We start from the raw sequence: 11867 nt of genomic DNA, 5'->3' as shown, positions 1-11867 counted from the left end.
TAAGAAACGTGTTCGTCCTCTTCAAGGTACGGACGGGAATTTTTTTCATGGATGGGTGATAGAGGGCCACAACGTTATATAATTTCCTTGACCGTACTGGGAATTTTTTCTTAGGCATATTGTACCATTTCTTCTATAGTAGACACGAGCAAACTATGTTTTATTGTCAAGAAGAATACAATTTCATAAAATATAGACGATAGACAGAGAGTAAACAAATATTACATTTTCGATAAATGTTAGCTGCATTCTTTAATTTTAGTAAAAATGTACGTAAAAACTATATACATTGATAATTAGTACCTATACATTAGTGGGTATATACAAAAAGAAAATAAATAAAATTTATTCATTAGAAATGATGTGTTTGGAAGAAAGCCGTATTAAAAATATACACAACAGTTTTAATTTTATTGAGGAATTGAGGAAGTAAATTATTTTGAAGGTTCTTATAGAAACTGTGTCCAAATTTAACAGATAGAAATGTCTTATCGAATGCCCAATAAAAAATACTCATTAATCGTGTTATATTTGTTATTATGAGGGTTTTTATTCTGCGGTCGTGGGGAGATAATTTAATCAAAATATGAGTAGAGATTTTATTCACTAAAATGACTAGAAAATAATTCATAATAAAAGGGCCGTTATGGCCCTAAGTGATAGGTGAGTTATACTATACTCAATATTTATTAGTGACAAGTTTTGCATTTTTATTAATATTTTTTTTCTAAATTTTTGGTGATTATGTATACAAATAACAAAAAATTGTACAATTAAACTATTCTCAAATTATTTACAAAATATTATATATCTAGGAATATATTCCAAAGTTTACAACAAATGGCTAGAATACAAAATAAACTTTAATGGTAAAATCAAACATGTCAACAAACATATATATATCTAAAATGAATTATATTCGAAGGGGTGCATTTTTTAATTTGTATAGTTAATATCACGAAACAAATTACCATAAATGAATAAAATATCACACTTATCCAAAATAAAGTTCTGTTGATTGTTATACTTTGGCACATATCATCATATTTGTATATCATGAAACCAAGAAGAAGGCCGGAAACACCTCCCACGCAGTGTGCTTCCCATGATATAACTGGTTCCTTTTTGGAGTAAATGTGAACAATGTTGTATATAATATCGAAAAGAACTAATACTCCCAAGGCAGCGAGTCTGTAGATTTTATAATTTACTCTTGAATAATTCTAAAAATAATTTTTTTAGTAAGTGTTTTGAATCATTTTCTCTAGAAATAAGAAAATTTTTATAAATTAAGGATACCCCAATTGATGCAAATAAACTAGATTCATGACAACTTGTTCAACTACATCAAATTTTTGTTAGAAAACATGATTATTAATTAGCTAACAGAATACAAGAAAAGTGTTCACGAAGAACAATTTCGAACAGGTAGTTTCAAATAAACAAGGACAGGTGAAATTGTATATATGTATGGGGTGAGGATTGACAGAGACCTAAAGATCTATTATTCTCCTCCACGGTATCTGAAATTAGTAGATTTAATTCCTGATCGATGAATGAATTTTAGCGCCACCCGAAGTTGAGTGGGTGGATGAATGTTTCCTCTTTCAAATCACAGTATCTTCGGTCGTCTCTTTCCATAAGTTTGAGTTTCTTGAGGTAGCCATTCATGCGATAATGTCCTGTTAAGACCACTATTAAATTTTTAGTGCAGATTGAATCTGGTTCATGCATTTTTTAGCTCTATTATGCCATCCCATTAGTCTTTTTTCTTCGTTACTTTTTTAATTTCTTATTTCTCCAATATTGTATCGGTATCAAGAATAAACGTAATTTAAAAGAAAAGATCATGCTGATTTTTATTAAAAAATACCAGGGGTATAGATAGATCTAGAGCCTCGCTAACGTATTTCGAAACAGTTGGTTTTTTAGAGCAACATGATAAAAAAATTATAGAGAAGTGTAGAGAAGATCGGCGATATTCCAATACTAAACCGATATCTAATTAATATCAATTAATTTTCTAGCAAGTTTTTGTAAACTGGTTTAAGAACTCTTATTAAGTCATCAACAAAACATATTTTGTTGATGACAAAGATAGCAAAAAAATTTCAAGGTCTAGAAAGCAAGAACAATAAATAAATAGTTTATTTGTTTCATAATGGGTATTGAAATCATGTGTGGAGGTAATTTTATTTGCTCTTAGCTGGTTTTATTTCCAGATAATGCAAATAATTAATGTATGCTGGGAGGATTAGCAATATACGTTATTTTATTTGCAAATCAGGACAACTAATACTTACTAAGATAATATCGGGAATATTGGATATTAAGAGGGCATAGACACCGGCCGATGCCCCTATCACAAGATCAGGATGAACACATGATGCTCCTAGAACACCTGTAAATCCTCCTAGGAAATAAATAATCAGAACCCTGATATGTCCTTGACGTTTTTCTAATAGTACAGCGAAAATACATTGTATTATTATATTAAGCACGAAATGGTACCAACCATCATGAATAAGCATATAAGTAAAGAACCTCCATAACTCTATACGTTTGTCTGGTTCAAATCTCAATGCTTTTTGGAGATTCGCAGTTGCAAAGACATGTATCAGGAGCTGAAATAAAAAAAGGTGTGAAATAAAATAACATTTTCACATTTTAATTCAACACTAATGTTCATAGAACAAAAATTTGTGTCCAAGAATTTTCGAAAATCTAATGGCCAGATTTCAAGAATACTAACGGCGAGAAGGCGGCCACTTATACGATATTATTTTCAAGCGATAATTTTCCTTTTTCCTTAATTTATTTTAAGTAGATATTTGTTTGAATACAACTTGTACAACCTGTACAACTAATTCTATCAACTGTTGGTGAGTTCCATGGACACGAAACCAAATATTTTGCGAAGAAAACAAATTAATAGTGAAAGCAGATGCTTTAAAAATGAAATCAATTTCAGAATATCAGAACAAGCTGGAAATTTCATTCATTCGGAACGGTAATTAGTCAATATTATCAAAATTGCAACACGATTTATAAGGCAAAAAGAAGTAAACAAAAATCTTTCAAAAGCGAATAATATCGGATATAAAATATTCTATAAACAAGTCTTACGTAAAGGTTATACTAACAATTTACATTAATATGAGTTACGTTGTTGTATCAAAATCTTGTAGGTTATTTTTAGACCTCCTGTGGATTTACATATATAAATATACATATTTCTCATGAAATGTGGGTGAAGCATGTAAATTGGTTTAATAACACGAAAAAAGTTCTATTATGATTCCTTCTCATTTTGTTGTGTAATATTTTATTGTCCAAAATATCTTTTAGATTCTAGTTTATTTACTAATAATTACGTGAAAACCCAAATGTATGATGGACCGAATCTTTCGGTACAGTATCTAGCTGGGAGTATTATTTATAAAGGTGTTTTAAATTTTCACAATACCTGAATTAGACTAACAATCAAAATACCAAAAGGAGTGTTTTTTAAACAAAACCATTTCTTTCTAAATTTGGGACTTATTTGATAAGGCACCAGAAATTTTTCTTCCTCCGCTGAATATTCGGGTGTTGTAGCAGGGCTTGATGCATAATTGTTATTTGACTTATCACTCATTCTTCATGTCTTATAGTTTTATATATATATATATATATATATAGTCCCTGAAAAAAATTAGCAATTGTTAATAATGACAATTCACTAATTATATTTTCAATCCCTTTATTTTCATTTAAAAAAATTCATCTGCTTTCTGTTAATCAAAATAGATCGAAACCCTTTTTCTTAGGTAAAGCAGATATGTGAGTGAATCTGTTCCACAGAAAATCTTCTATCATTCCTAAAACAACATTGCTTCAAATTAATAGCATAGTAAATATTTTATACTTATTCAACCAATTTCCAAGTTCATCAATCGAAATAGTAATTTATCATTACATTATATTGTTACCTATTGGTGCCTACAATAGAAACAAAAATTCAAGAAAATCACGCCTCAGCACCTTTGAGGATGTACCCCAACGCAAATTTACTTACAATGGATGAGTCATGGATCCAGTTCTATGATGTAGATACCAAAAAAGCAGTCAGGAGTGACAACAACGAGGTTCATAACCGCCGAAAAAATTCAAGATAGAACCTTCAGTCTGTCAGCTATATTTTGGTATGCTGAAAGCGTAATATCATTAAATTTACCAGCAAAAGGGAGCTACAGTTACAGGTGATTATTACGCCAATTTACTACAAAATTATATTGGGTGATAAAAGAAAAATGCTGGGACAATTTACGTAAATATAGCTCACACAGGCTTCGACTTAGAAGAGCATCCGTTGTTTTCTTTGGATGGTAACCCCAGCGATTGCCAGCTGTTTCCAAAACCTAAAGAACACTTGCGTAGTAAACGATCTTCTTAAATTTGCGGTAAATCAATGCTTTGAACAATCGATGTTTTGTGTAGGAACTTATGTTAACTTTAATAAAGTCTATATTGGACAATTTTTGATTGTTAGTGGGTCATGGACGGAGCCTGTACGAAGAGGTTCCAGTAACATGAAGCATTTATTATTGAATCATCTTCCGGCAACACTTCGACTTAATCTTTGATAGAGTAGATAGAAGCGCTATCACCATCACTCGATCTAATAGTATTAAATGTCTTCTTGTGGAAATATATGTAAGTACTGCATATGAACAACATAATGAACAAATCACTAGATTTACCTTTTGAAAAATGACGGTTGAGATTAGTTCCATCAATTTTAAAATTTTGTATTATTTAAGATCAGTTTATTGGAAATAACAAAAATAACAAACGAAACGATCGGCAAACAGTACATTTGTGCTATTCCCATAATTATTTTCAAACAACTATATTTCCTCGTTTTTTTTGAAAATTTTGAAAATTTCACATGTTCAGATTCTTCCTCATCATTGTTTATATTTTGGGAAATTTGCGGATGTCTTGATTTCCACAACATATTTTTTTAATAATCAATCATTGCAATACATATTTGTATCTATTCCATTGTATATAAACAAGACACTCAAAAATAACTGTGCTGGGGCTTTCCAATAAAGATTTGCACGCTTTTCTTTTGACGCCGGAGATATCAAAGCTGCCATACGTGTGCCGAACGACTTGGATTTGTGACTAAAGACAGTTGTAGACCCATTTAAATTAGTGTTTGTATTTCAGCATAATATTTAGGTCTCTATTAAGCTTTAAGTTAATGTGTGGTTTTTCAACCAAATCTATTGTATGGCGTACAATGCATGCTCCTTCCCAAATAATGTATTAGTGGGAATTTCCATTGGAGTATTTCCATTGTTATTCGATATTCAATCGGAGTCATATAGGGGAAAATAACAATAAAGTGTTTTTGGCCAGATATTTGTTCCTAATTGGGGTTAGTTAGTTATAAATTAACGCACGAAAATAAAGTACCAAATAAAAATAAAAAGTTTCGTAGGATAATTTTGAAATTTCCGAAATGCAACGATCGGAAATTCTGATAAAAATCTTCAGGATCCGCATCCAGTTGATAGGTGATCTATCTGACCCAGGATAATAGTTTCCGAAAAGCTTTTATAATATCGTTGTGAGATAAGTCCATTAGTATTCAATTTTTTCAGTATTACTTGTCTTTTATTTTATCTTTAGTGAGTTTCAACTTTTAATTAGAGTAATACAATACAGATACAATAGATATTATGCCCCGTTCACTTCTTTTATGTAATTTGAATAACAAATGTGATTCGATTACCTTTAGTAATATTACAAACAAAAGTTTGTAATCTTATCACGCATGTTGTAACCTAAGTAGCTTTTAAACTACAATAAAGACTAAAAATATTTCGATGCATTCAAGTGCAAAAATTTGAACGTTGGTTGGTGACTAAAACACTTAATTGATTGACACCTACCTTCAATTTAGATAGAAATTAAAACAAATTTACAAATCAACCTCGACACGTTACAGTCTTGACTTAATGGTTTATAAACATGATAAAATATTGGTCATCTTTTGTCCTTCCTTAATTATCGCTATTAGTAACAGTGGCTAGACATAAACAAATTCATAATTAGGCATAATATCAAACAGAGAATAAAAAACACTTTAACTTATTTCAGATATCAGAATCATTAGAATTTATATGCTAATTATATGTATTTTTCTGGGCGTTTCAAGTTGTTAATTATTGTCTTGACGTTAACCTTGAAATACCTCGACGTATTTCATCACTTTTGTAGATAGTTTTTCGTTGGAGCACCGTTTATTTATTTTCAATGAATAAAACTAGATCTTGCCAATATTGGCACGACTAATAATAATGTATTTAAAATTTTGGATCTAATAAATTTATAAACTTCGTTTAAACCAGTTTATTTCCGTGTACCCAAAAATAATCATAACTAGGAAAAGATTGGTTGATGTCACTTAGAACGAAGAGGTTGTTAGGCACGTTAAATTTAGAACCAAATGGAACGCATTCTGAAAATTCAAAAGAACGGCATATATTATTTTTGTTATGACAAGTTATCCTAATTATAAAATAAGTTTCAGATATCAAAGAATTCAAGGCAAGTATAAATATCTCTATCTCTCTATCAAGATAAGTGGAAAAAGTTTTTATTCAAAATATTAGAGAAAGTTTATAAAGAAAACAATATATTTCACAAAATATATGATATCTATGAAAAATTTTTCATTTTTCCACATTTTTATTTGTCATTAATATTTATTCTATATCAAAAGGGTTTGTTTGACTCGAAATTTTCTACCCGAATGATCTTTTCTTACTACCTATCAGCTGATTTTGGATCCTAACCCAGAACGGGATTCAGATCACAATTTCCCAACGTCGCGTCCAATTTTCGGTGAAAATTAAAAATTTAAAACATGATCTAGAAGAACTTATGATTTTTATTACTTCTTTGTAAGAGACATTTTTAATTTGTACAAAAATTGTTAAAGAAATTATAATAATCTCCCCGTGAACACAAAATTAGATTGTACATACAATTTTGAAAATTGAACGGGATGTTTGTTTTGGAGAGACCGTATAATTCAGTAGCACATTTTATGTTCCACCATATTACTTTAAACCAACAGCGATAAAAATTATTTTTAGATTCAATTACGTAAAAGATTTTACGTTATGCAATTATTTTTAATTACTTCACTTTCAATTACAACTACATTGTTTTTTTTTTCATAAACTATTATATTATACATATAATGTACAAATACAAAATACAGCAATAACGCATATTATATCTCACTCCCAATAAAATTAATTGTATTATTTATTTTTTTTTAATGTTCTATTAAAATTAAATAACCTACATTTCAAAATCACCTATCTACGATCACTTTCGATCAGTGAATGACCAATTATCGAATTAATTTGATATGGGTATGATATAAAAAAAAGAAACGTTTCAGCATATTTTATTACATTCCTTTCTGCACTTTGCTTCTATATTTGTTAGTGAGTGAATCTCGCGAAACAATTTTGATTTGAATTTTGAGATTATTAAATACCTCAAATCCATTAACTCAAAAAAGATATTCCCAAGATACTATTCTCATTAAAATAGCCATAAAAATCCCACATAGGCTATTTAATGCCTGGGCATAAGTCCAGTATTAACATCAAAAACTCGAAAATACCTTACCTAAGAACTTATAAACTAAATAAAGTTGTAATATAATGTCGTGCATTTTGATTGATTTTGATGAGCGATTTAAGAAAATAAATTTATTTCGGTACCATTCAGAATAATAACTTTAAATTATATGCAATAAATTACATTTTATATTTATTTGTTATATATTTTAGTTTTAATCCAATTATTTATAATTTTGTCAATTATGATTATGCATATGATATAACTATTATTCTCATCATTTTTTACCATTATATAATATTAATTTGTAAGCTTTTATTGCTTGTGTTCATAGTTTGTTCGTTCATATTCTTATATCGTATAATAAGGATCATTTTTACTTAGGTATTTCCTTAGACTATTTCCTTGAACAATAATTCTGTTTTTATTGTGCTTATGTAAACTTATTTGTTCGATAATACAAAATCATCAATAAAGAAAAGAATGTTTGCGTTTCCAGAGTGTCGATTCTGCTTTTTCATTTGCTGTGAATTTTATTAATATAGAAACTGTCTAAATATAGGAGACTGCTATAACTATTTGAAGAAATCTATAAATAAATTGTCTATCGCACATTCTTGTCATTCAAAGAAAATTTCAGTTGTCCAAATTGTATTCGATCAATCAGATAACGATTGCGAAACAAAACATATAATTAGAAAATGTACATACAGAAATGTCTAAATTCTATAAAAAAAAAACCAAAAGTTCTATTTATATTCAAATCCTTTGTTCCCAGCATATATATCCTTCTAACCAGGACATTTCCTAAGTACCTAAACTTAGTTGATAAGACTAAAACAATACAAAATGAAAACATCTGTCTGTATTACATTAATGCGAATTAACTGTCCTTCCTTGCATTCACACGGCGCATAGGGTGTGACAAATAACGCGTGAAAATGTTTCCTGACAAAAAAAACATTCAATAGTTTTACCAGATGTTTAAACGCAGGGGCGGTAAGAAGGGATGGTTAAGGGCGTGTTAATAGTTTTCAGTAATTATAAATGCGGTTAATGGTATTTAATTTTCTCAAAATCTTGAAAACGAAAAAGGAGGAAAATGAGCAAAATGGTTTTAAAAACCGGACAAAAACTGTGAAACATTTAAGTTTTTGTTATTTTTTCGTTCTAAAGCTCTTTATTTCAAAATATTGAAACGTTTGAAACAAAATCAAACTGATCTGTTTCAGGTTTTTAATTTTTGAATATTAGGTATTACCACCAGGTAACGTTATGTTGGCAGCATTTCCTGGAAATGTATCTATGAAAGATGTAGTCTAAATCTCGAAAGAAACTATTGAAATTTTTGTGATCATTAGTGTTAGAATTATCATATTCAAATTATATTTACTAAGCGTCCAGAAAAAACTGTTTATCGATTCAAGACTACTTAATGAATCTTTTAAAAATTTCGTCCTTAGAATAATTTTCACTTGGGCATCATTACAAAGATCCAGTCATTTTTAATATGTATGTATATAAATAAAATAATTATTCGGAACGCAAGTTTTTGGACATAAAATTGATCCAACAAGTTGAAAATTATAATTTTTTGTAATTTTACCTAAAATTGAAAGTAAAGAAATATTCTTATTTATATACTACCACAAAATTAATGAAAATCAAGGTAATACATATTCCGTCTCCGAATTTTATCTAAACTGATATACATAAGAATGTTTTATTAAAAAAAATAAATAATTTGATCCATTTTTTATCACTAACTGCTTTAACGCGGTATATTAAATTAAATAAAAAAAGAATCAACGATATACATTTAAATGGTACATATTTTTTTTTAATTTATTACAGAAAAACATATAAAAATATATAGAATCATATTTGACTTACCTAAACAAATAATATTTCAACCTTCCGTATCCATTCACGCTTCATGGGTTAATACACATCGTTGAGGTGTGTGAAACAAAAAATTGCGCGAAAATTTTTTCAGAGAGAGGCAACTACCACATGATACCCTCTCCTCAATACTACAAAGTCTGTAGCGTACACATCAGTCGAAAGTGAAAACAGAGACCAGATCAACCAGCCAAAGGGAAATTTTCCAATTTTCCGCGGGCATCGGCCGCGTCGTGCGCTTTCCCTGATACTGAAAATATTTGTTACGGTTGTTATAGCAACGGTGCGATTCGTCCCGCTGAAGCGGACTGAACCAAAAGCGTTTGAAACTACTGAAAGTCAATGAGAGGATGTTGATCTCTTTGGGAACTACGAAGGATGTTTCTTATCGGGACGTAATGATCACAATGTCGCTTTTCCCTTTACTGTCTTTGTCTAGAAGCTGGAATTTATTTTTAGGTGATAAATTACATATTGAATTCGTGCTATCAATCTATTTATTTATATTTTTTCTTGTGGAATATTTTTGTTTGAATTTAAAACTGATGTAGATCTCAAGAAATACCGAGTTAATTTGAAAGACATACAAAAATGTTTTTGTTTATACTTTATTGAATAAACCAATTATTATGTTCATAATAGAAGACGACGTATTTATAATATGTATATGAACGGTTTGTATTTAATTTCATTAGGTTGACTGAAATAAGTAATTTCATTATTATTACTAAATTTTCTAGAAAAGTTGAACGCTCATTCCGTAAATATTTCATGGATGTATATCAATTTCCTAGAATAATAATTGTTTTTTACTATAATTTTATTCCATTAATATTAAATATGTGTGTTTATGCCATCTCTTGTCCAAGTATCAAACAAAAGTTCTATCGAGACTTAATATTCAAATGAAATGGTTGAATGCAATAAGGTAATTTAACGAGAGATGGCGCAGCTAGTAGTGCTTGTTTTTATGAAATTATTAGGAAATTCTGTAAAATGTGTGATATGAATACTTTATAATAATAATTTTTTGTAAAATAATTTTGATATTAATTTATGTAGCAACTAGGTATTAAAAATATGTACGTAGCCACAAAACTGATAATTATAAATAATGGAATAGTGTATGTGATGGAGTAATCATAAATTTGGAATATATTCATTTTTAGTGAGCTAAAATATACGTAGAACCGAGGGAATAGTAATACATAACATGTTTTGCCACAATTGCAAGATATTATATGCAAAATATTCAATATTATAACGAAACCAATTAACTCGTTTATCAAGCTTAATTTATGCAGTCAAAATTAGAACTGAATTAAAATTAACATTGAACTAAACTTTCTTGTTGCTAATTTTTTGGTTTATACATTAAATTGGGACTTATTATAAATTACTGGTAAGCCAATAGAAATTCCCTGTTTGGGTCCTTTTTGTTATGCAAATGTGGAAAACTTCTGACACTGTATATCAGTTTTAAAAATAAAGCACCACGGCAGAAAGCGGCGCAATAACGCGAATAATATTTCTATAACCAAAGAACAAGGAAGTTGTAAACAAAACAATACCACCAACACAGACTAACCCATAGAACATGGGTACATTCTGTGGACAGACCTAACGTATTCTGTGCTCATAACCTCACAAAATGAAGGAATTAAAATAAGAAGGTAGAAGTTTTAGTTTAATTTTTATTTATTGTTAATTTTCTGCATGAACTACAAGTACCATTTCAGTGGCTTTCAACAAGTAATTTAATTTGTCAGTTTTATAGTAGTTTTTAATTTTGGCTGCATAAACCAAGCTTCAATTAGTTAAACTAAAGACAATATCTCCTATGAAATATCTTGCTAGCATTGCTAAAAATTAACAATATGAATGTTCACTGACGAAGTTCTTTGAAAATAGAATCCTATATAAGAATTGACTAAGTACACACCATTCACGTTTTCAAATGTTTCATTTAGACCCCATTGGTACCCAGAATCTGAGACTGTTTTAAAAATCCTTTATTCCAAAGATGCTCAATAGCCATCGTGTTTGATTTGTTTAGAATGTAATTCTATGGAAACTTTCTATAACATATTTGGCATATATAGGAATCAGAGCTGTAAGGGTAAATTTAAATTATATTAGGTACCATTAATAATAATATAATTAATGAAGCAAAATTTAAATAACAAACTGCTTTAGAACTTGAATAAAATATTTACATCAGACTTTTACTAGTGTGTTCACCAAATACCTTTTAATGATTTTTATATAGGTAGTTTTCAATTTATGTAAGAATTATTTGTTTTTAGAGAATT

General features: G+C 29.1%; 1 protein-coding gene across 6 annotated transcripts; it reads right to left on the bottom strand.

The window, feature by feature from the left end:
- Positions 1 to 685: 685 nt before the first annotated feature.
- Positions 686 to 9800, bottom strand: LOC130899965 (protein rhomboid). 6 transcript variants are annotated; one of them, XM_057810243.1, is made up of 6 exons: positions 9547 to 9718; positions 5946 to 6514; positions 4058 to 4189; positions 3467 to 3981; positions 2304 to 2624; positions 686 to 1223 (listed from the first exon to the last, which is right to left on the bottom strand). In XM_057810243.1, exons 4-6 carry the CDS (start codon positions 3635 to 3637, stop codon positions 885 to 887), a joined length of 831 nt encoding a protein of 276 aa, XP_057666226.1. In that variant the 5' UTR covers positions 3638 to 3981; positions 4058 to 4189; positions 5946 to 6514; positions 9547 to 9718; the 3' UTR covers positions 686 to 884. The 6 variants fall into 6 exon arrangements, with proteins under 6 accessions (XP_057666226.1, XP_057666217.1, XP_057666206.1 ...); XM_057810234.1 differs by lacking the exon at positions 5946 to 6514 and adding an exon at positions 4325 to 4400 and having other exon boundaries at positions 3467 to 3684; positions 4054 to 4189; XM_057810223.1 differs by lacking the exon at positions 5946 to 6514 and having other exon boundaries at positions 3467 to 3684; positions 4054 to 4189; positions 9547 to 9794.
- Between the last annotated feature and the right edge of the window lie 2067 nt (positions 9801 to 11867).

Source organism: Diorhabda carinulata, chromosome 1 (assembly GCF_026250575.1).
Source record: "Diorhabda carinulata isolate Delta chromosome 1, icDioCari1.1, whole genome shotgun sequence".
Lineage (NCBI taxonomy): Eukaryota > Metazoa > Arthropoda > Insecta > Coleoptera > Chrysomelidae > Diorhabda > Diorhabda carinulata.
This window is presented reverse-complemented; position numbering and strand designations above follow the sequence as displayed.

What these genes read in the sequence shown, in the direction of transcription:
- LOC130899965 (XM_057810201.1), bottom strand. Translation starts at nt 3,637, where the DNA reads ATGAGTGATAAGTCAAATAACAATTATGCATCAAGCCCTGCTACAACA. An exon ending in TGATTGTTAGTCTAATTCAG is followed by an intron (nt 2,625 to 3,466) that starts GTATTGTGAAAA and finishes TTTTTATTTCAG; the next exon opens with CTCCTGATACATGTCTTTGC. An exon ending in ATATTCCCGATATTATCTTA is followed by an intron (nt 1,224 to 2,303) that starts GTAAGTATTAGT and finishes AATTATTTTTAG; the next exon opens with AATTATTCAAGAGTAAATTA.